At 52.3% G+C, this 26765-nt stretch overlaps 11 protein-coding genes across 11 annotated transcripts; 7 read left to right on the top strand and 4 right to left on the bottom strand.

The window, feature by feature from the left end:
- Positions 1–375: 375 nt before the first annotated feature.
- NCS54_00556200 (Eukaryotic translation initiation factor 3 subunit M) lies at positions 376–1825 on the top strand (the record flags this gene model as incomplete). The annotated part of the gene is made up of 2 exons (XM_053151060.1): positions 376–941; positions 1042–1825. 2 exons carry the CDS (start codon positions 376–378, stop codon positions 1823–1825), a joined length of 1350 nt encoding a protein of 449 aa, XP_053007035.1.
- A 679-nt stretch (positions 1826–2504) lies between these two features.
- On the bottom strand, positions 2505–3710 carry NCS54_00556300 (Uridylate kinase; the record flags this gene model as incomplete). Its single annotated transcript, XM_053151061.1, has 2 exons — positions 2505–3190; positions 3461–3710. 2 exons carry the CDS (start codon positions 3708–3710, stop codon positions 2505–2507), a joined length of 936 nt encoding a protein of 311 aa, XP_053007036.1.
- A 1063-nt stretch (positions 3711–4773) lies between these two features.
- NCS54_00556400 (Hypothetical protein) lies at positions 4774–5968 on the top strand (the record flags this gene model as incomplete). Its single annotated transcript, XM_053151062.1, has 2 exons — positions 4774–4888; positions 4944–5968. 2 exons carry the CDS (start codon positions 4774–4776, stop codon positions 5966–5968), a joined length of 1140 nt encoding a protein of 379 aa, XP_053007037.1.
- A 694-nt stretch (positions 5969–6662) lies between these two features.
- NCS54_00556500 (Hypothetical protein) lies at positions 6663–8512 on the top strand (the record flags this gene model as incomplete). The annotated part of the gene is made up of 2 exons (XM_053151063.1): positions 6663–8004; positions 8058–8512. 2 exons carry the CDS (start codon positions 6663–6665, stop codon positions 8510–8512), a joined length of 1797 nt encoding a protein of 598 aa, XP_053007038.1.
- Positions 8513–10036: 1524 nt separating this feature from the next.
- On the top strand, positions 10037–12955 carry NCS54_00556600 (Hypothetical protein; the record flags this gene model as incomplete). The annotated part of the gene is made up of 1 exon (XM_053151064.1): positions 10037–12955. One exon carries the CDS (start codon positions 10037–10039, stop codon positions 12953–12955), a length of 2919 nt encoding a protein of 972 aa, XP_053007039.1.
- A 414-nt stretch (positions 12956–13369) lies between these two features.
- NCS54_00556700 (Hypothetical protein) lies at positions 13370–14432 on the bottom strand (the record flags this gene model as incomplete). The annotated part of the gene is made up of 2 exons (XM_053151065.1): positions 14033–14432; positions 13370–13986 (listed from the first exon to the last, which is right to left on the bottom strand). The coding sequence occupies exons 1-2, from the start codon at positions 14415–14417 to the stop codon at positions 13370–13372; spliced, it is 1002 nt and encodes a 333-aa protein (XP_053007040.1). The 5' UTR covers positions 14418–14432.
- Positions 14433–14956: 524 nt separating this feature from the next.
- NCS54_00556800 (Hypothetical protein) lies at positions 14957–17741 on the top strand (the record flags this gene model as incomplete). The annotated part of the gene is made up of 2 exons (XM_053151066.1): positions 14957–15253; positions 15309–17741. 2 exons carry the CDS (start codon positions 14957–14959, stop codon positions 17739–17741), a joined length of 2730 nt encoding a protein of 909 aa, XP_053007041.1.
- A 673-nt stretch (positions 17742–18414) lies between these two features.
- On the top strand, positions 18415–19422 carry NCS54_00556900 (Hypothetical protein; the record flags this gene model as incomplete). The annotated part of the gene is made up of 1 exon (XM_053151067.1): positions 18415–19422. One exon carries the CDS (start codon positions 18415–18417, stop codon positions 19420–19422), a length of 1008 nt encoding a protein of 335 aa, XP_053007042.1.
- An 873-nt stretch (positions 19423–20295) lies between these two features.
- Positions 20296–21142, bottom strand: NCS54_00557000 (Hypothetical protein; the record flags this gene model as incomplete). The annotated part of the gene is made up of 3 exons (XM_053151068.1): positions 20296–20515; positions 20571–20812; positions 20861–21142. 3 exons carry the CDS (start codon positions 21140–21142, stop codon positions 20296–20298), a joined length of 744 nt encoding a protein of 247 aa, XP_053007043.1.
- A 1386-nt stretch (positions 21143–22528) lies between these two features.
- On the top strand, positions 22529–24193 carry NCS54_00557100 (MFS domain-containing protein; the record flags this gene model as incomplete). Its single annotated transcript, XM_053151069.1, has 4 exons — positions 22529–22795; positions 22863–23075; positions 23124–23982; positions 24033–24193. The coding sequence occupies 4 exons, from the start codon at positions 22529–22531 to the stop codon at positions 24191–24193; spliced, it is 1500 nt and encodes a 499-aa protein (XP_053007044.1).
- Positions 24194–24480: 287 nt separating this feature from the next.
- Positions 24481–25812, bottom strand: NCS54_00557200 (J domain-containing protein; the record flags this gene model as incomplete). The annotated part of the gene is made up of 3 exons (XM_053151070.1): positions 24481–24768; positions 24816–25687; positions 25740–25812. The coding sequence occupies 3 exons, from the start codon at positions 25810–25812 to the stop codon at positions 24481–24483; spliced, it is 1233 nt and encodes a 410-aa protein (XP_053007045.1).
- Positions 25813–26765: the final 953 nt, after the last annotated feature.

The raw sequence follows: 26765 nt of genomic DNA on the forward strand, positions 1-26765 counted from the left end.
TACCTAACAAAAGTCTGGAGTTTGCTTTGCGTGGGTGTGGTTGAAAGTCCTTGTCGGCCCGTCCATTTGTCCGTTCCAGCGCCCTCGCTTAGCGCCCACACATGGCAGAAAAAATGGCGGGGTCCAGTGGGAGAAGTCAAGCCCCACCAGAGAGGGCTACAATCCATCGCCGCTGGGACAAGAATCCTCACATTATTCCGCTCGTCGACCTTGCAACGCCTGCCCGCCCGACGCTCGAGATCGCCCTCCGACCGCGCAGCCTTGCCTTGACGTTGCCCTCGTTCGCATCTTTCGAAGCCGAAGCCGGACGAGTCGATCCCACGTCAGAAACCTATACTCAAATCACCCCGCGAGGCAGTCAACACCCGAGCCAATATGGCCGCCCCCAAGACTGCCGGCCAGCCCACTCTGGTCTTTGTCGATGGAGCCTTCGAGGACCTCGCCGCCGAGATGGCCGACTACCTCAAGGCCGAGGATGCCAAGCAGCTCCTGAGCAACGAGAAGGCCCCCTCCACCGAGGATGTCGTGGCCAAGCTCGTTTCGGCCTCTGCCGCTCTCAACACCGTCCCCGAGAAGGAGTACACTGCCGCCTCCAACCTCATGATCCACCTGGTGCTGCAGTCCGCCGAACCTAAGAAGCACCTGCCCACCCTCTGCACCACCTTCGCCAAGCCCCTCATCAACTCTCCCGTCCACGGCGTCGGCCTGTCGCTCAACGCCTTGACCACCGTCTTCAACCTGCTCGACCCCAACGACCCCGTCCGCGCTCGCGTTTTTATGGAGATCCTCAAGTTCCTGCGATCGCACGGCATGTACGAGGGCCTGCGGACGTACCTCGACAAACTGCCCGAGTGGCTCGCCGCCTGGGGTACCGATGCCGACTTTCAGCGCAAGATCTATGAGGAGGTTGCCGAGGTGGCCCTGGAGGCCGGTGAGGAGACGTGAGTTGTCCCTGAATTGCGCGGCCAATATTTGTCTCGGGATATGGAAACCCGGCGTGGCAGGTTCGTGCTGGTGAAGCGTTTTCTAACAATTGTCCAGGCAAGGATACGAGTACATCCTCAAGGCTCTGCGGACATTCGATGGCGACGAAAAGGACGGCGTCTCCTCCGAGGATGCCCAGCGATTATCCCTCCGCGCCGTCAAGATGGCCCTCCTCTCCAGCACCCACTTCCTCTTCCAAGACCTGCGGGGCATCCCCAGCGTGCAGGCTCTCAGCGACTCCCACCCCGTTTACTCGCAACTCCTCGACATCTTTGCTGAGCAGGACCTCGAGGACTACAACGACTTCAACGACGAGCATGAGGGTTGGGTTGAGAAGGAGAAGCTGGATCACGAGAAGCTCCACCGCAAGATGCGCCTCCTGACCTTTGCCAGCCTGGCGGCCGCCACCCCCAGCCGCGAGATTGAGTACTCCAAGATCACAAGGGCCCTTCAGATCCCCTCAGAGGAGATTGAGATGTGGGCTATCGACGTGATCCGCGCCGGCCTCGTCGAGGGCAAGCTCTCTCAGCAGCGCCAGCACTTCCTTGTCCACAAGGTGACGTACCGCGTCTTTGGCCAGAAGCAGTACCAGGAGCTGGCCACCCGCGTTGACCACTGGCGGTCGACGCTGCAGAACGTCCTCGGCGTCCTGCGCCAGGAGCAGGCCAACGCCAAGGCCCAGAAGGAGCGCGAGATCCAGGACCTTGAGCGCAAGGTCGCCAACGCCGGCCTGGGCGGTAACCAGGAGGGTGGCAACCGCCGCCGCCAGGGTCAGCAGAGGGAGCAGCGGGAGCCCCGCGAGCAGCAGCAGCCCCGCGAGCGAACGGAAAATGACGACTAGAGATGAGGAAATCATGAATGGAACACGAAACAAAATCGGGACAAACAGAGTGGAAGGGAGGAGGGGGGGTTCAAAAAGGGGAAGGGGTTTTCCTAGGGAATGGGGGTATTTTTGACATACCTGCTTTGCGTTAATATCGTTGGGCAACATGAGAAATCCAGCGAACGAAGGGTTGCGAATGGCGTAGCCGGTTTCATGAGCATATTGGTCTTTCTATTCCCAGCATTGAGCGGGAGAATGATGTCTCGGTACTCTTCCAATATAGAATCAAAAGTGAACGCCAGTTGACCAGACGAATGTGCCTTGCTTGACGTGACGAATGGCATCTTGGTTTCACTCGTCTTTGATATATCTTGTAGCATAGATATTTCATTTCAGTTTCTTCTCATGAGCCCATCCCACCCCCTATTTCTTGGTGGTGTGGTCATTCGAGCGTTGATTATACAAAAAGGTAATAGGGATACAAATAGGGCCAGCGGGTCAAGACAACCAAGATAAGAGAAGAACCAACAGCTGGCGACGACGCGATCCTAAATGTCCCACCTCCCTTTCCAGGTCTATAGGTCAAGTAATTTTAAAAAACCCCTCTACGGTCCAAAACACCCCAGACGTTGCTCCCCCCATGCAAGACGTCGCTCTCCCCGTGCATGTGAAAGTGCGGTTTATGCAGGTTTATTTCTCAAAAGCTGGGACCCAGCCGCTGGGTGAGGACCTTTTGAGTGGTGGCAAAGACCTCGTTGGGTGTAGGAGTGGCATCCAGCTTGACCACCTTGCCCTCCTTCTCAAAGTGGTCGACGACGGGCATGCTAGTCTCGATAAAGGTGCGGAATCGCTTGCGGATGCTCTCGGCGTTGTCGTCTGATCGGCCGCTGGTCTTACCGCGCTCAAGCAGGCGCTTTTCCATGACATCCTCGGGGCAGTCAAAGAAGAGGACAAGCTTGGCGGGGCAAACAGTCTCCTCGAACTTGACAGCCTGGTCCATCTTGCGGGGGAAGCCATCGATCAGGAAGCGGCCCTTCTTGTCGCCGGACTTTTGGATGACCTCGGTCATGGCGTTCTCGAGAAGCGCAATAGTGACCTCCATAGGGACGATAAGGCCGTTCTTGATGTAGTCCTTGATCAGCTCGCCGAACTGGGAGCCGGGGCGCTGCTGCTCGGCGCGGAGGAGATCGCCGGCGGAAAGGTGAGTGAAGCCGTGCTCCTCAACGAGCTTCGAGCACTGAGTTCCCTTGCCGGCGCCAGGACCGCCGAGGACAAAGATGACAGTCACATCCTCAGGCTTGAAAGTGGGAGTGGACTTTGCGGGCTCGGCAAGCTGTCCAGCGGGGGCCGCGGGGGCTTCGAGTTGAGGTTGCGAAGGCATGTCTGCAAAAGGATGGCAGTTAGTTTGTGAAGATTAGGAAGAGACTTCAGGAGGAAGTTCTAAGGGCCGAAGAAGGCGGTGGGCATGAATCTAGTCGCAAAGCAACAGTGAAACGTAATGCAGCCCGAGAAGCTCGTCCTCGGGCTGCATGGACCGATGTCTCGGACGGGGCGACAACCCCTCGTACCAGGAGCAGACCCATACCCAGTCCTTGTTGATAACTGAATAGATGAAGGAGAAGCACGGGTGCGTGCTGGTTGCAAGTAGCTCACCTTTACGGCGGTTGACAAGACCCACGTAGCCGAGAGAGCCTACAGCGATGACGACAAGAAAAGGCCAGAACTTGACAGCGTCGTTGCGCTTCGGTGGCTGAGACGAGTATTGACGGCCGCGTTGAGCTGTACGAAAACCGCGCGGGATAGCCAGGGACGGGCGAGTCGGCAGGGACAGGGAGGATGAAGCTCGAGGGGACAGGCGAGAAGCGACGAATCGCCCCGAGAGGAGGGGCATGCGTGCAGCCATTGGGTGACGTCGATGCGCTTGGGCGCCTTTTTTTTTTTCTCTGTGCGGAAAAGGCGAGAGAAGCAAAGAACAGGGAGTCGAGCTGAGCTGAGCTGGCGACTACCGGAGGGCGGTGACGGGCGCAAACGGAGGAGCAATTAGGGCAATTGAAGCCGACCAAAGAGATGAAAAGGAGACGGGGACGAGAAACGAACAAGAAGAGAAAGAAAAAGGAGTGAAGAGGGTCAAGATTGGATTTGAGAAGGAGGAAGTAGAAGAGGAGGAAAAGTTGACAGCAGGGAGGTTAATGGAGATTAATTATTTTTGGCTAGAACTCGCTACCCAGGTAGGGGAAGGTGCCACCGAGGAGCCACGTTCCCGTCGTTTCTACGGGACGGTACAGCTTCAGCTTCTTCAATCAAGGGAAGGATCGGGTCGGATATTAAACGGCCACGAGTCCGATACTGTTGGTTTGGCAGGAGACGCGTAGTCATGTGACTTGACGTTTGTAATTGAAGTGTTATAGTATCCAAACAGAATGCAACATTGGTAAATAATACGAATTCAAGAGATTGCGTTGTTCAACGTCCCCAAGGCATAAAAGAACCATCTAGTGGCTACCCGGTTTTGTGCCACGAGGGACCCTGCAAGATCAGATCCATGACGAGATTAACAGCTCGGGTCAATGCCCGTGTGCTACGCCATTTGCGGTCGAGTTCTGCCGATTAACGAACAGATCAGGGCAGAGAGTTTGCTGTTGAAAGGCTACAGTACGGAGTACCTGCCCAGGTTAAGGTACAGGTACCTACACCTTGGCAAGTACCAGGTCCTCACCGAAACAATTGTGGCTGGGTTCCTGTTTGACAGCCACATTCGTTTCATCCCAGCCTCCCCCTTCGAGGCTTGACCTCCCTAGCAACGGAGCGTCAACGCCAACGCCAACCCCGCAGCCCCTCTGTATCTACCGGCGCGGCGGCAGCTCCCGCTCATCGTCTTTTGACATCAGCATTAATCGACTTGATTATTTTACCCAAATCTGAATCCATTACAAGCCTCACTGTGATTTCGCCGCCACTCGACAACTATGGTCTCGTCGCCTCGGGGCAAGAGTCATTACCAGTCAACTCAACAGCCAGAGACGCCCAAATCTGTCAAGAAACGCCTCCACAAAGGCCGTTTCAGTGACGGACATTGGTGGTGTATGTTTAGTTTAATTGTCACTTCACAAAGACGTTTGGTTAACATTTTCAACAGGCAACTGTGAGCCTCGAAACAAAGCCAGTCTTCGTGAGACGAAAAAGTCTGGTCCAAACAAGGGCCGCTTCTACTGGAAATGTGACAACTGCGGCTTCTTTCTCTGGTGGGATGAGGCCAAGTCTCGCGAGACCGGTCTCAAGTCTTCTGAGAAGGGCGAATCTTCACGATCCAAGGCACCGGCACTGACACAGCAGTCACTTGTATCCTATGGCTATCAGGTCACTCCCAGTCGACGTGCGAGTAACATGGATTTCGATGATAGCACAGAATCTGGCGAGGAATCTCAGCAAGGCCCCCCAATGCCTAAGTCAGCCAAAACCGTGGAGGCGGGCCCATCAAGGGCAGCTGCCCTTCTAGAAACACCCAGTCGGGGGCCTACTAAGAGAAAGCGAGATGTGTTTGAAGACGATGAAGACGAGGACGAATTCAGTGACCTCGGTTCGGATGAGGAGAGACAGATGGTCGACATTGCAGACAAGAGCGCCGAGAAGGCTGCTGCCCAGAGACGGTACGAAACTCCCACCAACATGCGCTCTGCCGATGTCATTTCTGGCCTGCCCACTCCAGTGTCCCGTACACTCTTCCCGGGCACCGATTCCAAACGTCAGAAGCAGGTCTCTTTCGAAGATACCCCTTCTCGACACTCAGTGGCTCTCTCATCCGCCACCATTTCGGCTGACACAACTCCGTCGAGCACCCCAGCTGGGCTGCAGGCAGCCCCTTCCAGCAGTCCTCCCGACAACAGCTACGACGTGACAGACGAGATCATGGGTCTCCTGCAAGACCAGAAGGTTGACCCTGGGGTCTTGCGGACTATAAAACACACCTTGAATACGGCAGCCCGTCGTACCAAGGGCATCATCCTTGGTCGTGATTCTGCACGGGCGACCCTCAAGATCCGGGATGAAAAGATTGCCAGCCTGCAAGAGCGCATCACGGCACTTGAGAACCGAGAGCGCATGCACCGCAGCCAGATGACGAACATCAAGGCAAACTTGATGAAGATGTATGATGACAACTGATTTGGTAATGATCCGGTTATGATTTGGTCATGTTTTGATACTAGCGATGGAGGTTTACGGGATGGAGCTTGGAATGCAGGAATGAAGTTAAGGATGGGAGTTAATCCCCTAGATATAGTGGTTATAGTATAGATGCCAGTTAGTTATACCCTCTTGAGCAAGTAAATGCAACGCAGATATAGTTCTACTATCTGTTGCTTTAATGGCTGTCTCTTAGTGTGAATGGCTACGCTGATGCCCTTTCATCTTTGACAATCAGAATACCCGTGGACGATTTTTAATGGCAAGACGACTCAAGAGTCATTTATGTCAGAGTATGGAGATATGCTTTAATCGATTGCTTCTTCACTTGGAGAAATGAATCGCTGCACCAGGGTCACCCCCTGAAAAGGTCTTCTCAGTGACCAACACTGATATCCCATCGTTTGCCTGTTTGTATCCGACACTGTATAATGTCTTTGTGAGTAGCAGCTAATTTTAATCAGTAGCAGTGCATTGCTGTAAAAACTTTGCATCACCTGCAGGTTTCTGCCAGTGCCAGCTTGTGCCAGGCCAGCAACCTTCTTCACCTTGCTTAACCCCTCTCACTTCTTCTCTCTTCTTTTCTATCTCAACTACTTCTCCCCTCAATCTCCCATTCTTCTGCTCTCATCATACATCTACTTCAGTCAGTCGCTCGCAACGCTCTATCGATATGGCGTCTCCGCCTCGGCGCTCACGAAAGCAACGCGCCGCTGCGCCGACCAAGTTTACCGACCCAGGCTCCGACGATGATTTCTATCCGGAGCCTTCCAAGAGAGCCTCAGACCCCAAGGTCTCCTCGGCTTCTAAGGTTAAAGCAGCCTCAGCCAACTTGACCCGTTCAAGCTCCAGCGATGATGTCCCTCTCATGGCCCGCAAGAAAGCCAGGGCCGTCAAGCGTGCTGCAGCGCGCCGAGCTGCTGAAAGAAACAAAGAGGCAGGATATGAAGATCCAGGATACGAGAGCTCCGGATCCAACTCATCCATTCCTGCAGTCGTTTCCGAGAAAAGCACCAAGTCGGCGGAGCAAGTTTCTCCAGGCAGCAAGCGAGGTGCGCCCAGGGAGCACACCGATTCTCCTGCAAAGAAAACCCGGATCGTTTTCAAGAATAAGAACAGGTCTTCCGATGGAGCGTTGTCCTCGTCCCCAACTTCTCCCACCGAGCCAGCGGCTCCATCCAACTTGGCGACTCAGTCAGTGGAAACGACTCCCGCAACCTCGCTAGCTCCCTCGCAGCCACCGATCAACAGAGAGATAGAAGCTGCTTCGTTAGTGACAGTCCCCCGCGAAGCAACAACTCTTCACCCAGCAGGTCACCACCTAGCGGCTCTCCAACCAGCCGGAATTGCCAGTCTCCAGCAAGTCAGCGAGTTTTTCGCTCACCTATGCGACAATGCCGACGCCGCCCAGAAGAGTGTGCAGCAGGGCGTCTTGGATGCTCAGGCTATGCAAGCAAAGATCACTGCCCTCGAGACCCAGTTGGCAGCACTCAGCGCTCAAGGTGCTCGGGGCGCTGAAGGTACTCGAGGCGCTGGGGGTGATCTTGTCGGGTGCCAGAAGGCCCTCGATGCCAGCCGAGCCAGAGAAAAGGAGCTCTCTGTTTCTTTCGAATTCCTCAAGGTCGAATATCAGAAACAGAAAGCCTATACCGACGAGCTGAGGCGAGACGTTAGCGATCTGAACGATGAACTGGAGAAGTACTCCAACCTCCCATACGACAAGATCACAGACGATGAGATTGAGCGCCAGTGGCTTCTACTTGCCCACGAGATCCAGAACTTTACCCTCCAAGTCCTCACCAGGGACCCCACCCGCGTCATGGCTCCTTCAGGAGCCAACACGGCCCAGGTCAACGCGCTCAGACTCAAGCGCAAGCAAGACCCGGAGCTGGTCAATTTTCACTTCCAGAAGCACATTTGGGATCGTATCAATAGCGAGGTATTCCATGCGGGATCGAATCTTTGGGGTGGTCGCTCCGGTAAATCTTTCAACCGCCTCTGCATCGACGCCACAGGTAAGACCGCCCACCAGCCCCTTTCTCTTTGTTCTGGTGTTTACAGTTCTTAGGGGGTGATGCCGAGGAGATGAAGAACTTCAGCCCCTTGAAGGCGCAGACAGCTAAAGTTCTACGCTCTACACACGATGACGAAAACCAAGCCCAGGTGGCCAAGCTTGTGAACAACCTCAAGGCTGACCTATTCGTCTTCACGGACCCCGAGATGACCAAGGACACCAAGACGGCCAAGGTTGTGGAGCGCCGCTTGAAGAAAATGGTTGATCGAGCTATGCACCTCAACATGTCGTTTATGACATCGAGAGCCTTCTTCGCTCCGATGGGTGTGCAGGACCAATACGAGGATGATAATGTCGACATCCGATACACCAGAGGAGACACGGAGGAGACTGAGCTTGAGCTCCAGGTCTCGCCCCAGATCGTCAAGTATGGGGACGCAGATGGGTACAACTTTGAAAGTTGCACCATCGTCTGCAAGGCCATCGTTACCATGTGCGAGGTGAAGTAGCAAGGTGGGAAGCGCAGCCGGGGGTAAAGGAGTAACACAGATATTGTTGTCCTCTAAAGATAGTCAATGGAGTATAGTAAGAATAAACAAAAGTGCTCTAAGTTATTAGATTGTTCGATGATATCTTCTGCAAACTTATTTACCATGCTTGAGAGGAGTTACCCTCTTGATGTTTGCTTCAGTTCATCTCAATCATCTGGCTTCAATATCTTCCAAGTCAAGGAGGAACAAAACGCCTGCCTCGTTCCAGAGACATCGATACTTGCATCGGTGCCCGCACATGAGATCTATGCAAATAACTGTGGCCATCCCCGCACACGAGATATGTACCTCCCCAGCAGCGCCTATGTTTCTCTCGCAATGCCCGCCCTTTCGCGCTGTAGCGTCGATATCACCAGAACACTTCAGCGCAACTCCAAGAACAATCAAGGATTCAAAGTGCGTTTTACAGCCTACTTTGCCTGTCTTGTACACAGTATAGCCTCTGTAGCCCAGTATCAAGATTAAGGCCCCCTCACAGGCCAGCCCAGCATTGAGCAAGATCTCGAAACGAACGAAGAGGTGCAACTACCCCATGTCTAATCAACCCCTGAACTGTGCGACCATCAGCAAAGCTCTCTGACATTTGTTTTTGGTTCTGGATGAGATAGTTGGGCTAAGTCTATAGAGAGAAGAGGGCAATGCCCTTGCAACATGTTTCTGAACAAAGAATGGATCATCGTCTTCATGTTACTGCCATGGTCTTAATACGAGGGTTGAACCCTTTCCACGCTCCCGCCATCCTACACTACCTTCTTAACTGGGATACATCGTGCCAATTGGTACTTAAAGATCAGTGTTGATTTAGTAATTAGCTGTCAAGGGATCCATTTCTGAACTTGTCATCCACCCAACAGTTCCTGTCGAGGGTCAACATAGGGTAAGTCGTGATAATAGACACCAACGAGGATTCACGCAACCGAACTCAATCCCAGAATATACCTGCAGAAGGGTGCCATGTTTCATTCATCAGGAGTCTAGGATTGAGTTGGTATAAATGGTGAAAAATAGCTTTGCATTGTGTGAATCGTCGTCCAACGCGAACTTGGCACATCACTGTGAAACTAAGAGTAGGAACACATTAGTGTATACAAGACTGCTCCATGCGATTTGACACTGCAGTGATGTTCTGGGTCCAAACATAGGCCAACACGGTGTGTTGGACAAAGAAAGTTGCGATATACAATGAAACTTAAATAGGCCGTGTTCAGCACCATGTGTTCATGGTTGTTCTATATGTGAAGCATCGCCTCCCCCAGTAAGCTACAGTCATGTCGTTGAACAATATCTCGTCACGCTTCGCCTACCGGCTATTCCTTGATTCACCTATTGCCATTAAGGGTTGCTACCATGTTCCCCTATTCCCGCGACAAACATATATACTTTGATACGGCTACTCCAAATCAGTGTCTGATGTCAGATGAACACAGCAGCTAGCTCTTCACTAACATCTGTGATACAGTCTCGACACCCACATCACTCGCCATGTCGTCAGAACTGCTAACCCGCATCGAGCTACCCTTCCTCCTGGCACTCCGTTACAAGGAGGAGCCCGGCCAGCACGACTCAGGCTACGTGCGGCCTCAAGGAAGTCCTGTTCCCTACCCCGCCAGCAACTATCGGAGGAGCACCGCTGGCTTCACTGATCCTCAGGTGAGAGAAGATTGTGGCTTGTGGGCCACTCTATTCCTTGAGAAGCTTTTGGCTCATTATTGGGAGTTTCCTAGAGCTGAGATGTGGACGTTTAGCTATGAAGCGAATCTCCAGGAGACTCAGTGCGATGAGTATCGCTGGATCGGGATGAAGGTCACATCTCCTTACCTTGAGCCTTACGACCAATACAGACAACTTGAGGCGGTCCTCAAGCTCCTCAACGAGAAGCTAATCACCTTTGCCAGCGCTGAAACAAGACTAAAACTCACATTCACCCCTCGAAGAGGAGCCTTTAACCTCGAACGGCTTAAGGAAATCGCATCCATGTTATGGGTGACAGACCCTCTCCTGAGTAGGCTTCACCCCCCTCACTGCGGACCAAGCTCACTACCCTCTTTGGGCTTTCAGTTCACAAACCTTGTCAGGGAGCATGATCCCATCGACCTCAAGGTGGAAATGGGTTTGGGTGTTCTTATTGATGATCCTTGGACTGATCGCCTTTCCTGGCACCGCCGACAGCTCAGGGTCATGGCTCATCCTGGGGAGTTGTGTGAAGGGAGGTATAGGCCTGGACTCGACAAGATTCACAAGGCTAAATCTATCCCAGACCTACTTCATCTCTTGAAGTTGGCCGTTAAAAAGAGAGGCAATAAGCACAAGTTCCAGGCGGCATACAACTTTCAGAACGCCACCGATCCGACGCACCCGCGTATCGAGCTGAGTCAACATTGCGGAACTCTTCACGGTCCAGCCATCGTGGATTGGGTCGCCATTTGCAAGTTTATTCTCGAACCTCCTCGACCAGCGCACGACTCATCTCTCATCGCAGCTTCAAGAATCTTGAGACAGCGTGTCGAGCAAGGCTTCACCGTTTTCGATTGTCTGCGCTCAGACGGCATAGGAAAGATGAGGTATTACACGCCAAGGAAAGAATTTCAAGTCCCAGACTTGATCTACTGGCCAGTTCGGACAAGATCCGTCCTCAAATATGACCCAGAGCCTGGGCTGGTGAAATCTTACAGGTCGTTGGACGACGCTGAGATGGAGGCTCAGAATTGGGTCAAGTTCACCAAAGGCGTCAAGGGCACCAGTAAAAGCACCTACTCCTTTGGCGTGGAGCTGGAAATGTTGCTCCCTACGTTAGAGCATCCGACGAAGGACCTAAAGCCATCTTTTTACACTTATCAGTATATCGACGACCCCCCTGACCAGCTATTCTTTGACATCGGAGAAAAGCTTCGTTTAGCACAAGAAGAAGGCTCGGTCAAAGGGGCATCCCGTCGGGACTCGCAACCATGGACCCCGACGTTTCCAGAAACTGAGCCAACCTCGACCACAGGTAAGGGCGATTTGAATTTAGACATGGCCATGAGGAATTTCGATTCCTGGCTGCTTGATCAATTGCTGACTGATCCAGAAGTGAGTTCATCAGATACTTCAATGATGGACGTCGGCTCAGTTCCCGCATCGAGCCTTCTTGATTCTGACCCGATGGACGTTGACGCATCCTCCGAAGAAGACACTACCCCTGAGAACGACCCCCATCCCGATGATCCCAGGGAGATCGCCCACGGGAGATGCTTTTCTCGCCGAGCCCATCAGATAGCGGGCATCATCTCTTCGTTCGGCCACCCGGCGTACTTCATCTGCAACCACAGCAACGGCACCGGTCGCCCTTGGAAGCGCGAGCTAGCAAAACACGGCCTCTTCCACGTGGGCGACCTAAAACTCAACTACCACGCGTGGTCCCTCGAGCAAGACGGGTCACTCAATGAGTCCTTGGCCTGGGCCGGATACTGGAAGCTGACCGGCCTTGAGCTCATCAGCCCGGTCTGCCAGGACGTGCCCGAGGACTGGGAGAGGATCCTTGAGGTTGTTGGTGGTGTTGCGGCAAAAATCAGGGTGATTGAATCTGTCACCTGCGGACTACACGTTCACGTTGGTAAGGGCCAGCAGATCTTCCCTATACATCTCCTTCGAAAGATGTTCTGCCTTATGTGCTGCGTGGAGAATATTGTCTTTAGCCTCTGCCACCCCTTTAGGAGACACATGACATACTCAGCTGCCTTGATGATGTCTGCAGAAGAGATAAGACGGGATTCTCAGAACAGAGCTCCACACCCGGACCTCAAGAAATATTTCCCTGACGAAGTCGAGGAGGATCCTCTCCTCTGGGTCGTCTTGAAAAATATGTGGACAGTACGTGATCTGGACCAGCTCAAGCGGTACTGCCGCAAGGTCTCACTGTCCATATCAACTTGTCAGGCTCTCAACGCGAAGGGCCAGCCCCCAGAACAGCACGAAGAGGAAGTTTACGCCAAGGGCACCGTCGAGTTCCGTCACCTAGAAGGAACCATGAACCCTGACTTGGTGCTGCGATGGGGTCAACTCGCTGTCGCCCTCTTCCAGTTTGCCGACCTCGCAAAGCCGGATGACTGGCAAAAGCTGATCAGCACCGCACTCAAGTGCAAGGACTCGAGGAACTATAACCTTGACCTTCTTGACGACTTTCTCCAGCAGCTTGGTCTGGGGGAGGACTTTCCCTTCTGGGAGCACAGAATTCGTTGGTTCAGTGACATAAAGATACCCGGGGAGAGTAATCTGGTCCTAGCCTTTTACGGTCAGCCTCCCCTTAACGCCAAGTTTGAACGTGCAGTCTCCAACGAAGGCATGGAGGCTCTACGAAAGAATATTTGCCAAAGAGACAGGAGGCCGCCATATCTAGCCCAAGAGCAAGAGGAAATTAGCTGATACTTCCTCAAAGGAGTCGGAGAAGGGGAAGTAGACAGGCATGGAGAGACTAAATGTAGCAGCATTAAGAATAATGAATTATGGGTAGCGCTGAGCGCGAATGACTTTTTAGCAATAGGCCTAACTTTAGTCATGCCTGGACCCCGATACTGTTCCGTGAAGCCCGTCTCGAGGCTGCAAAATGCTGGTGGAGCGCCTGTCGGTGTGTGTTTGCTATGTTGCCCTAGGTATGAATAACCCGGGCGTGAGTAGCAGTAACGGTTGGCGACCTCTTCTGCCCGCTGTCTGAAAGGCCGCGCTTCTATGCGCTGCCTTCATAACGACAACCTCGGCGCTGCGCTGGGCCTTTGGCTGACAATCTTTGATGCCACAACCAACCTGGTAGATGTTCTTCTTGCCGATTCCTTGCTCTTACTAGGTTGGGGAACCGTGATCCCGTTCGATTATATCCTCTCTGCCCAATGGTCGAGTTCCGTCGTTGAGCACCATCGCCTCTCGATGCTGTCGTCGAAGTCGCTGCTCCTCAGCCGAATGCTCTCGGGTGCGAGGGATCTGCTGCTCGGCGAGAGCGCCGTCCGCAGCCTCCTCCTGGATATCCATGGTGGCCTCTGGGGTCTTACGAAAGATGGTCCGCATGTTCTCCTTCCAGTCGACCAGCCCTGCCTTTTCCAACGCCTTACGTCCACGTCTCTCATCCTTGATTCTATCCACGATCTCGACGATTCGATTGCTCTTGAGGTCCATGTAATTCTTGAAGTTCCGGCGTCTCTCCTCGGGATCAGTCCCCCATTCCTGCTTTGCCAACCATTTCTCGACGAACCGTGCCTTAATCAGGTCGCGAGAACCATACTTGTTGGTTAGCTCAAGGATGAACATGAGACAGAACCTCTCGGCCATATCGCGAAGGTAGTACTCGTCCCAGTGGCTGTCGGTGAGATCTGGTCGCTCAACATCGTCCAAGCTCAGTTCGAGGGACCTCACAAGGGCAGAATAGCCTGTGGGGTTGTTCAACTTGGATAGTCCATCCAGACCTAAAGTGGTTAGTTGTCTCGCCGGAAAGCTGTCAAGTTCTCATACCAAGTGTCTGTCCCGTAAGCAGGGCCAGCGCCCGAAGACACTTCATACGCTCATCGTAGTCTGGCCGCGTGATGCCAAAAAGCAATGAATGCGTTGTCTCGCGGTCGTTGATAGCCCGATCGCAAAGAATCTTGATGGCGATATCCCTGATTGAATAGTTTGGATGGTCTAGAAGCTTCTCAAGGGTCTCGAGTTCTAGAGAATCTTCTGTGTCCTGCGTGATGTATTGGGTCTTTGGCTGTGCTGGAGGGATCTCGTTTTCGTCGCGGATGTATGTAAGCGTGGTAACTATGGTACTAACAAGACCAAAAGTGGCAAGACCCAGGCTCACAAGAACTACCCGCTCATCGCGGGCGAAGGCGAGTAGGCTGCTTGCCCAGCCCATGTTGATTAGATCTGCTTGTTGAGTTCATGTTCATTAAAGTTGGCGATAGCGATAGGCGAGAGCTCCTGACGTCAGGGCATTCTGCCACAGGATACCGCTTTTAGCTCCTGCATAAGGTACCTGGGGACTGTGGACGGCTCCACTTTTGGCACATCCCCCAGATGATTGGTGAGAGTTTGACGAGAACACAACGAAATTGTCTTGACAAGCAAAAAGAAAATGGCAATCGCATTCAAGAGAGACACGAGGGAAAAGGCAAAAAAGAAAAAGAAAATTGCGTAATCTGGGAATCGAACCCAGGGCTCCCCGACGTTACTCGAATGGCAACGGAGAATTTTACCACTAAACCAATTACGCCTTGATGTCACGTGAAAGAGTACCCCCAAAATTTCGACCAGATCCTTCCCAGCGGCGGCAAGGTCTCCTGCTTGTAGGACCCGCTCCATAATAATTTGCTGATAACGATAACGCTTTTTCCATTGGAAAAAATCTTGGAGACTCGCTCGTAGCGCAAGTTGAACATTAGCATCGCATTCGCCATGGCCGGCTCCCAGCTCAAGCGCCTCAAGGCGTCGCTCCGAGAGCAAGGAATTGTCGGCCCTCAGCAGTCGAAGAAGCAGAAGCGCCGCATTGCTCAAGATGAGCGGTCCCGTAACGAAAAGCGACTGCAGAGAGGGGTTGTATTGGAAGGCATTCGCGAGCAGTTCAACCCTTTCGACCTGAAGCATGCGAAAGGACCCAAGTTTGAGGTCACTACCAACCGGCCGAAGGCGCCTGGTATTGCAGGCAGTATCAAAGGCCGTCCTGGTCAGGCTAAGGCAGCCAGCGAGGAAAGGGTGAGTTGCCAGATACTGTCGCATTGGGTGGCAATCCAACTAACGGAACCCAAAGCGCCGAGAAACACTCCTTGTCGAGATGCAACGACGTAACAAGGTTGGAGGTATTCTCGATCGTCGATTCGGTGAAAACGACCCGACCATGGCACCCGAAGAGAAGATGTTGGAACGATTCGCCCGAGAGAAACAGAGAAGCCACAAGAAGAGCTCCATGTTTGACCTGGAGGATGACGAGCCCGAAGAGGGTCTCACACATATGGGAAAATCTCTTTCCTTTGATGATATGAGGCCTGTGGACGACTTCCAAGAAGACGACCTTGACGAGGATTACGACAGCGACGGCTCAGTACGAGAGAGGCAGCGACTGAAGCGCCTTCGCGACATGGCAGCGACTGGCAGCGACGGAGAGGACGGCGAAAACGATGAGCCCGAGCGGAAAAAGACTAAGAAGGAGGTTATGGAAGAGGTCATTGCAAAGTCCAAGCTGCACAAGTACGAGCGACAGGCGGCCAAGGATCAAGACGACGATCTGCGAGCAGAACTTGACAAGGAGCTACCGAACCTCCATGCGCTCTTGTCTCAGGGCCGGCAGGGAACCAAGGCTCAGGCTGCAGTCTCGACAATCGCTGGTGTTGATCGCGATGCTTTCGAAAAGAACTTTGATCTCCAAGTGAAGAAACTCGCACAGGATAAGAGGGCCCAGCCTGCGGATCGAACAAAGACAGACGAGGAAAAGGCTGAGGAAGAGTCCAAGAGGCTTAAGGAGCTTGAAGATAAGCGCCAGAGACGCATGAGAGGAGAGGAGGTCTCTGATAGTGAGGACGATGAGGCAGATGACAAGCGCAAGAAGAGTCAGCAGGATGAGATGGACTTGGACGAGGATGACGAGGATTTCGGCCTCGGAGGTGGTATCAGGGCCCGACCGACTGCGACGGAACTGGGATTCGACGATGAGGATGACTTTATCATCGATGATGATCTTGTCGCTAGCGGATCGGACCTGGAACTTGTCGACAGTGACTCGGACTCGGATATGGAGGGCTCTGACGAAGAGGCTGATGAGGAGGATGAAGATGACGAGTTCACCAAGGGCCTTCTCAACGAAGAAGAGCGCCGCAACCCCGTTTTTGAGGCCGACTCGACGACGAAAGCTTCGGCAATCCAAAAGGGCGACGAACAAGGTCTACCGTACACCTTTGAGTGTCCCCAGTCTTGCGACGAGTTCCGAGTGATTATCGCTCCATACCCAGCAAAGACATTCCCTACCATTGTCCAAAGAATCCGCGCCCTCTACCACCCGAAGCTCAGCAGCAAGAACAAGGAGAAGCTTGCCAACTTCTCCACAGCTCTGGTCGACTATGTCGCACTGCCCTGGGATCCTGCGACTTCTCCTCCCTTCGCCGTGCTTGAGAGCATTGTGCGACATATCCACTCTCTTGCCAAGATGTTCCCCGTCGAGATCAGCCAGCAGTTCCGACAAAACATTGAGGATATGGGCCAGTCACGGCCTCTAGCCTTGGGTCCCGGAGATTTGATCCTGCTGACTGCTGTTGGCTCCATCTTCCCCACATCCGATCACTTTCACCAGGTTGTCACACCAGCTATGTTGACGATCGGTCGGTATCTTGGCCAACGAGTCCCTCAAAATCTGTCTCATTATGCTATCGGCACATATCTCTCTATTCTTGCCATCAGCTACCAGAAGCTAGCAAAGCGGTATGTGCCCGAGGTGATTAACTTCTCTCTGAACACGCTCTCTGCTCTGGCGCCTGTTGGTGCCTCAAAGCAGCTCGGAAACTTCCCTCTTCACAGTGTCCCCGCTGGCATCCGCACCGAAGGTGCTGGCAAGACGGCCGTGAGGAGGCTCAACTTTTCGGACTGTGTTGACGAGGAGACTGGTGGTAAGGAGGCGGCGGCTCGTAAGGTCGCTATCCTTGACACCACCGCCCAACTCTTGGAAGCGGCTGCGGATACGTGGACTGGAAAGAGCGCGTTCCTTGAGACCTTTGGTCAAGTTGCTGCTGTGCTGAAGCATCTGAACAGCAAGGGTTGCCGTTCTCGACTTCCTTCAGCTCTCACTGATAAAATTGAGAAGCTCCAGGCCAAGTTTGAGAGGATGCTCAAGGTTGCTCAGCTATCACGCCGCAACCTGGAACTCCACCACCACCGCCCTCTGGCTATCAAGACGTACGTGCCCAAGTTCGAGGAGACGTTCGACCCAGACAAGCACTACGATCCCGACCGAGAGAGGGCGGAGCTAGCCAAGCTCAAGGCGGAGCACAAGAAGGAGCGCAAGGGAGCCATGCGGGAGCTGCGCAAGGACGCCAACTTTATGGCTCGGGAGAAGCTGCGGATCAAGAAGGCCAAGGACGAGGCGTACGAGAAGAAGTACAAGAGGCTCGTGGCCGAGATCCAGAGCGAGGAGGGACGAGAGGCGAACGCGTACGAGAGGGAGAAGTCGGCTCGAAAGAGAGCCAAGAACAGGTAGAGCAGCATTCTGGCATAGGATACCAATATTACATATTTTCGTCTGTCATACTGGTTTGGCTTTGGGTACTTTTCCTTGTAGAACAAAACGTATTGGTAACCTCAGATGGTTGCTGGATAGAATGGAGTATAAAGTTTAGTCCAAACTTCCTTAATTTATGATACGCTTTTGACTAAACTATGTGATAAAGCCGGAACAGGTTTGAGAATCTTTTGAACATACTATGAGTGTAATTTGTTCAGGTCTTACCTTCACCTTTGGTCAACCTTCTATCGTACTGACATCCGTCCAATGACTTATCTATGATAGTCACACTGTGCTCAACTTGACCTAAGTGCCCATAAGGAATGGTACAACTCGGACGTAGCAAAAATCAAAGTCCAGGACTCTGAAAGTACTTGTTTATATCAACCTTCGTCGTAAACGCAGAAACAGCTCAAGCTGTGGCCCGTTCTTGAAACCGTCCTCCTCGATGTTGAGTAGATACTCTTATTGGCACTGTACCTCAGCGCTTCGACCACTGAGTTTTAGTGGAGCCCACTCTGTGAGAAAGAACAATCCATCAACACCATCAAACTTACCAACCATCTCGTTCTTTGCCCTTTCACGCTCAGTCAACAATCTCTCAGTCAAGTCAGCTCCTACCAGACACAATCAGCTTATCAGTTTCATCATGAGCTCCCATCAGAACGGTGCAAGCGCACCAGACGAGGAAGAGGATGACTACATGAACATGACATTCGAGGATCCCGCACCAATCAAGGAAACATCTCTACAACGCACACAACGCCTCAAGCGTGAATCACGCGCACGAGGTCTTGTCAAGTCAAAAGCCCAGATTGCAGAAGAGGAGGAAGCCGCACGAGAAAAAGCCTTGTCAACGTCGATGCTCGATGACGCAAAGGCCAAGAAGAGCAAGGGTCTTGCCATGATGGCCAAGATGGGCTTCACGGGCGGTGGCCTGGGAAAGAAGGCGGATGATGGCAACGCGCCGGGCCGGACAGAGCCGATCAAGGTCAGCGTTAAGGAGGATAGGGGAGGTATTGGATTGGAAAATGAAAAGAAGAGGAGACTTCGAGAGGCTGCGGAGGAGAGGGATATCAAAATGGCGAAGATGGACCCCGATGAGTATCGCGAGCGGGTGAGAAAGGAGCGCGAGGATGCGAGACTCGAAAAGCAGTTCTTTGCGGCGCAACGCACAGCAGAACGGATGGACGATGAGAAGGCAGATCCTCAAGGTCAACATGCAGTCGACGCATCAACAGATGAGACCGATGATTCTCGAAAGAAGCCAGCGCCAATATCATCTCGACCTTTTAAATCAGTCCCCGTGCTATACCGCGGTCTAGTTCGGCACCGAGAAGAGGCAGAGCGCGATCGACGGATGCGGTACGACCTTGAGCAGTCGCTATCACGGTTACCAACGTACGAGGATGACCAAGAAGACGAAGACGACAAGAAGGCGTTAGGAAAGGGACACACTGTTTACGCTACGGCTGAGGATCTCGACGAGGAGGATGAAGAGCTGGATAACTTTAATGCATTGGAGATTGGTGAGCGACTCACGAAGTTGCTGGAATATCTGAGGGAGAAACATCAGTATTGCTTTTGGTGCAAGATGGCATATCCGGATTCGGAGATGGAGGGTTGTCCGGGCTTGACAGAGGAAGACCATGACTAGACTGGGACAGTAATGCTTTCAGAGTGCGGATGCTGTACCAGAGAATTCTTTGTTTCGCGCCTAGAGGTTCATTAATTCCTACTATGCTTCCTTGATGGATAACAAAGACCATGACAGCACCATGCTGCTGTTATATCAAAAATACTGAACAGGGAGACTTTGCAGATGATTCTTTGTAACACTGAGCGATCATCCTAACCCATAAGCATTATATCGGAGCAAGATGTGTAGTGTCACCTGCGGAGAATGCATTCTTCATCTACATCCAGTTGCAAGAAGAGATTCAGAAAGCACAGGATAGCTGTTGTATTACTGTGCCTTGCTCGTCGATCCTATCAAACACCATGTGTATCCATGTCGTTCTAGTTACCCACTGCTTGAAGTGCAATACGAAACTGGAGCCCTGGGGCAAGATTCGTCCTTGCTCCAAGGCAATAGAAGAAGACCAACGCCGGTACCACATTCCCTGTGAAGTTATGGAGCTTCACGTGAATGGGCCAAGGAACCTCATGTGCCATGCTTATCTGGAAGGCTGTGGCGGAGTGAACGATTTTAATAGGAACCAGAGGCTAGGGGGAAGAACTAAATAGGATGGGTAGTAAAATCATCAGCACCCAGAACAGCCGGGGAGACGTCATCCATAGGAAGACTCATATTCTGGTATTAATAGATAAGAATCAGAACCAAGATATGGTCTTTCCAAGTCCCATAGTTTTGTGGCTGGGTACATTGCTTTGACAATGCAAAGTGATTGTGGTATATGTTTCTCAACCATTCATTCCTTGAAAACAGATACGGTCGAGAGCGCACGGTGGAAGATAAAAAGAAAGAAAGTCTATTGTCATAAGTCGTAAAATGGTCGCTAAACGAGTGCTACCCGCTCGATGGTCGTGGTGCGTCTGCCAAAAGGCCCTCTTCCTCGTCTCTTAGGACCACAATTTCTCTCCGACCAGGTCCAGACTTTGGTGATGGTACTGTCCAAGTTGAAGCCGGAAGAGGATCATCGGCAGAGGGAGTGCTGCTGATCTGGAACTCGTTGGTCGAGGCCTTCCACTCTTGATGGGCGATGACGAACAGTAGCGAATGAACGAACCTATAACGGCACTTATCAGTAGCCATTTCCTAGAACATCAAGTCTCGAAACTCACACTTCAGCAATGCCAAAGCAGAACAAAGCCCGCGTTGCAAGGTGAGGCTCGTCCGTGGTCTGGTCCAGGGTCGGTACAGCATGATCGGTGGTGCCAAGATATCCAATCAATGACGACGCAATCACAAACGCCAAGCACAAGACTAGGTCAAACTTCATGCGGGTAATGGGCTCGTGACCACGGCGGTTGCGTGTGCAGAGGTAGACGGCGTCCACAAAACTCCACGCAAACGCCATACATGTCTAAAACGGTCAACTTGAGTCGGTGAAAGTAGAAACGGGAGCACGTACAAGGGGTCCGAAGAGGATGATGGTTGTCGCATCGGGAGAGGAGCCGGCGATGAGTGTGAGAACCGTGATTAGGAGGACGGCGTCGAAGGAGATGGAGAGGAGACGGAGGTTGAGTTTTGCTGCCCACAAGGGGCCTGAAGAGAATCGTTCGGAAGTCATGGGAGAATTTGTTTGATGGAAATTTTGTCCGTCTTGTTCGAAATCGGGCTGTGAGTGTGGTTGCACAAGATGATGGTTGTCCTGGGGCCGGCGGTGAGTACTTGGCAAAAGATGCTCAGACATGGCCCAGCTAGTGTAGTCTAACCAGTAACTAAATAGTCAACAGAGTAAAAGAAGAGACGGCACAAAATACGTACAGAAAGAAGAAGAGGTCACCCGCACATACTTATGTGGTCGTGACGGCATCGGGCTTACACGGTTCCCCCCCCCCCCAAAAAAAAACCGGTATCGAGGGGATATCCCCGTAGGATCAACCAGCAAAATCCTCAGGCGGATGGATCCCTGCATGGCGCAGCACCACACCTCGCACTCTCGCACTCTCGCACTTTCGCACCCAAGCCCCAGCGAGATTAGAGGTGTACAGATGGAGCATCAGCCTCCGTGGGAGCTTGGACTGCCCTATTCGGTTGATATACTGCGCCCCGTCCCCCCCCAGATGCCGTGTCAGGTTTCAAGGGGCGCCGCCCACTTGCCGGCTGTCGTTACGCGCATAGGATGAGGTGGTTTATTTTTGCCCACAAGGCTGATGGAAGGAATCTGTTGGTCGGGTACTTGAGAAGAAGATGACGGCTTATGTCCCTTGTCCCGTCCGTCAGATTGTCATTGAACTCTATTCCCGCGTGATTTCTCGTTTCATGCTTGCCACTCAGCTGGTTTCAGTGCTCTGCGTGTATTGCTTCTCATAGAGTGTTTTCGATAACTCTTTTCGGAGCGGAGCGGGCCTCCGTGAGGAACGGATGTCCGGGCCGGGCTATCACGTTGGGGAAATTAAAAGATGCCAACTCCGTACGGGAGTGCAGGACTGAAATTAGGTAAACTATTGACAGGTCTACGGCCGAGGTTCTTTAAACTTTTTATTTGACATGGTCATAGGCTTTGTCTTGGCTCTGATAGGCTTCATATCCGTTCTCTCGCCATAACTACCTACCTAGGCAGGTAGATGCAGTGAAGAGATGCAATCACACCTATGTCTTGAAGAAGACAAACGCAATCAAGGTTATGAGTTATGGTCTGTGCTAATGACAGGCAACCTGGCGACTCTCATACAGAACGGTTTCACTTGTCATGCCATTCGTCCCTAGTCCCAGTCTTGGCTATTAACCCACGGAAACTATCCTCCTCCATCACCAACAATAAACACAAGTCAATTCCTTTCTATATCCCACCGGAGGTCGGACTTGGCAAAGATCGATGTCGCAATCCTTAGCCATTAAGCTTGCTTGCTAATCAAAAACGAGAGCTGCTAATCCCGAAAGGCCAACAGGAATACCCACTTATGAGGCTCTTGATCGATGACCCTGACTCTGTTGGTCCATTCACCGATTTTTTTTTCTTTCTCTTGCAAAACATTTGGATATCCATGTCGCTTGTTTCAACTGATGCCTTTTATGCCAACCCAGAGTTTATATATATCTTGTTCCTCGCGCTGGACGCGAATAGTTGCCGCCAATGACGTCTTCCGCCCGTTCGGCCGAGAAGCCAACCACTTCGGACCTCGAAATCGCCCAAGAGAATGACTTTGATGCTGTGGCATCCCCTGAAACCAAGTCCAGGGCTATTGAGAGCGCCTTGGAGTCAAGTGACGAGACGGACACGATAGTCCAGTCAAAGTACGACTCGAGCTGGATTCGTAGAGTGACGACACCAAAGAATTGCCGATGGGATGATAAATCTCCGCCTGCGTTGACTATGGCGCATTGCTTGCTATATGCCATGGTGCGTCCATTTGTCAAAAAAGAAAAAAAAAAAAAAAAACTTATTTCAATAGCTCTAACCTGCCAAGTCTGCTGCTTTTACCGTGGCCAATCTCTACTACAACCAGCCTATTCTCAACAAGATAGCTGCCGACTTTAAAGTCACTTATGAGGAGTCGTCTCAAGTTGCAACTCTGCTGCAGTCGGGTTACGCTGCAGGACTTGTATTTGTCTTGCCGCTAGGTGACATTCTCGAGAGACGGCCTTTCATTATCTCACTCATCATTGTTACTGCGACTCTTGTAAGTTGTCTTCACAACCCATATAGTCACTCACTTACACAGACTTAGTGGATAGGTCTCTGCGTGACCAACGACTTTACAGTCTTTCGCGCCCTGTCTTTCATATGCGGTGTCACCACAGTCACACCTCAATTGATGATCCCCCTCGTGGGAGACTTTGCTCCTCCACGTCGAAAGGCATCTCTCTTGGCTATTGTCGTTTCTGGACTCATGCTTGGTCTCTTGATGGCCAGGTTCCTGTCTGGAGTTGTCTCCAACTACACCAGTTGGCGCAACATTTACTGGTTTTCTTGCGGTGCCCAGTATCTCCTCGCCTCGGTGCTCTTCTTGTTCATGCCTGATTATCCTTCTACTAACCCCGATGGCCTCAACTATTTCCGTGCCCTTTGGTCGATTCCTTATATGATGGCTACAGAACCGGTTCTTATCCAGTCCTGCCTCATCGTCTTTACCCTCTCTACCATCTTTACTTCGTTCTGGACAACCCTCACCTTCTTGCTGGCGTCTCCCCCTTATGACTACTCATCGCTACAGATTGGTCTCCTTTCTCTGACTGCGATCGCAACCATCATATCAATCCCTCTCATTGGAAGGCTCATCGATCGTTTCGTGCCCCTGCTATCAACAATCGCCGGTCAGATCCTCGCGCTGATTGGCACCCTTGTTGGCACCTTCATCAGCAAGTCCACAGTGGCAGGGCCCATCATCCAAGCCATCGGCATCGACATTGGTATGCAGACAGCTCAAGTGGCAAACCGCGCTGCCATCTTCAACATCAATCCCAGGGCGCGCAACCGGGTAAACACAGCATACATGGCTTTGGCGTTTGTCGGTCAGTTGACGGGTACGGCTGTTGGAAACAAGCTGTATGCCGATGGAGGTTGGAAACGAAGTGGCGCCTGTAGCAGTAAGTCGAGACCCGTGAACTCTTTGACAGCATTTTCTCATTCAGTCCAGTTGCCTTTGTAGGAGCTTCAATTATCATTTCCCTAGCGAGGGGCCCTAGAGAGACGGGCTGGATTGGATGGACAGGGGGTTGGCATCCGCGAAGAGATGATATACCACCTCCTGCTCCTCGGGATGAGGAGACGAGCCAGCCAGAAGCTACAAAGGAATAGGCCACCAACGACCTAATTGACATACAATTACATCAATTGGCGTGCTTCTATACTCATCAGTCATTTAGCACAAGGCTCTACACGATCAGTGCCTCTTGGATCACAATTCGTTGATATATAGCAACACATGACGCACAATCTTGGCACACAATACTTGAGCATCCAATCATAGATTTTTCATGATTTGATCCGACTTTGCCTTCTTTTTAGATACTACGTCGTGCCGCCTGGTCCTTTTCCCCCTTACTCCGTCACATCATTGTCTAGGCACCTCTCATGACCACCCTTTACCTCTTCTTGCCCTTTCGCTTGTTGGCCTTGCCCTGCTGAACACCGGAAGCCTTGCTCTTGCTAAGCGAGTCGGTGCTCTTGTCGAGGAGCTCAAAGTCCTCGCCGGCAGAGTCGGTGCTGGGTGTTCGCTGGGGAACATCAGAGTCGTCCTCGTCGGCGGGGATCTCGATCTCGAGCTCGGGGGTCTTCTTGGACAAGAAGCGGCCGGCGGTGATGTTGAAGAACCAGATGGGAACACGGACGACGGCGGTGTCGCTGAAGGTGGGCTTGGCGAGCTCGTTCGGCTATGCCGTGTTAGCTTGGTTACATCCAATGGCCAAGGACAACTTACATCAAGGAGGAACTCGTTAACCTGGCCTTCCTCGTCTTCCTCCTCGAGGTACACATCTCCAAGAGAGTCAACCACGAGGATCTTGCCATTCTCAGCCACAACCCTTCGGCGAGCACCAGTAGGACCAGCAGCATCAGGGGTAGCAGTTCCAGAGGCAGGCTGGGGAGCCCGGCGGGTCTTCTTAACAGCGGCGCGACCTCCCTCGCGCTTGGCAGCCTTCTCCTGCATACGGCGCTCTCGTCGGTTCTGGGGAATAGGAGGAGGGGTATCCTCATCGTCGGAGGGAGCGGGGGCGGGAGCGGGAGCAGGGGCAGCGTCGACGCCGGGGATGTTGAGGCCGCCACCCCAGGCCGTGTCACGGGCAAACTTGATGTAGCGCTCGACAAACTCCTTCTGGCGCTTCCAGCTCATATACAGGGTCAGGTAGTGAATACCACCTCCAACAACAAGGAACAGGCCAATCATGACGGTACCCAGGCCGGGTCTGTAGCGGTTGTAGTAGTAGTCGGTACCCTTCCACAGAGGGAAGCCATTGGCGAGGAAATGATCATATCGGTCGCGCTCGGGTCCGCGCAGGATGTTGGCGATCAGAGACAGACGGGCCTGAGCCTCACCAGCCTTCTTAACGGCGGTCTTGATCTCGGCAGGAGTGGGCGGCTTGACGGTAGCACCAGTCTTCTTGTCCTTGCCGGCCTTGGCGCGCATCTGCTGCTTGACCTTGTCGGGGTGCAGAGAGCGCGTCTTCTTGCGGTAGGCCTTGGTGATGTCGTCGAGCGAGGCCGAGGAGGAGACGCCGAGGATGTCGTAAAAGGTCGCGGCGGGATCGGGCTCGAAGCGAGAGATTTCATCGCGAATGCGAAAGATTTCGCGATCTGCCGGATATTAGAGTCGCTAATGCAAAGGGTCTAGGGGTGTTTAACATACCCTCCTTGCTCCAAGCAGCAGCCAAAGGGCTGAACAGGGCGAGAAGCCCAACAGACAAGTACGAGATCTTCATCTTTGCCCGACAATGTAGGAGGGAAACCTAGAGAGGAGAAGGAGGAAAAAAAAAGGGTTCCAAAGTTAGAACAAGGCCAGCTGTCCAGAAGTACAAGGCGTCAAGCCTCAACTTATGTCTAGCTGGGGGGGTTAAAAGAAGCCCAATGCACCGAGAAAAGCAAGGCGCCGCAAACGCAAAAGTTTGCACGGGCGGGAATTGGATCGAAGAGCAAGAGTTTGGGTACTTGAAAAAAGCTGACTGAGGTCTTCGTTGAATGTCGTGGCCTTTAAAAGGGTCGACAATAGAGACAGAGAATGGCCGAGACCCCTTGCGCTTTGCAGGGGAATATTTTAGCCTGACAGGGGGAGGGGGACGGGACTAATTGAGATGCATGTGTTTGTTGGTGGAGGGAAAAAGTAGACGTCAGAATCATAAAAGTCACGGGTTTATTGACTCTGATGTCTAAACAAAGTCTAAGATGATTCAAAACATGACTATTAAAAAGTTCAAGGTCTTGTATAATTTTTCCCGTTTATAATTAGCACAATATTCAAAGCTTTTAAGCATCTATAGACTGATACATGTATTCACGTTGTCTGTTCCTTTCTGTCCACCCCTCGACGGGCACGGTATCCGTACCTGGGGCAGAGTCCAGCCACAAGAGATCGTCTCAAGCCACGTTTCCAAATATCGTGATAGATTCGGGCTAGGAGTCGATAGTCTATTATAACCAGTGATAAGTTCAGCTGTGTTTCTCCTTTTCGAAGCCTTAACTGAAGCCTTGTTAGCAACATGCCCACGAAATCAGTTCGAGAAATGCTGATTAAAGATGTGTTTTCAACGAAGCCGTCGACATTTACCTTGTCAACTTGGTGAACCATGCATGACCTTGTTCTACTATAACTAGAGTTAATTCTGTCCCTATTCATCCGTCTCAGTCCCCATTTCATTGTGTCACAACCCAACCCAGA

This window comes from Fusarium falciforme, chromosome 4 (genome assembly GCF_026873545.1).
Source record: "Fusarium falciforme chromosome 4, complete sequence".
NCBI classification, from domain to species: domain Eukaryota; kingdom Fungi; phylum Ascomycota; class Sordariomycetes; order Hypocreales; family Nectriaceae; genus Fusarium; species Fusarium falciforme.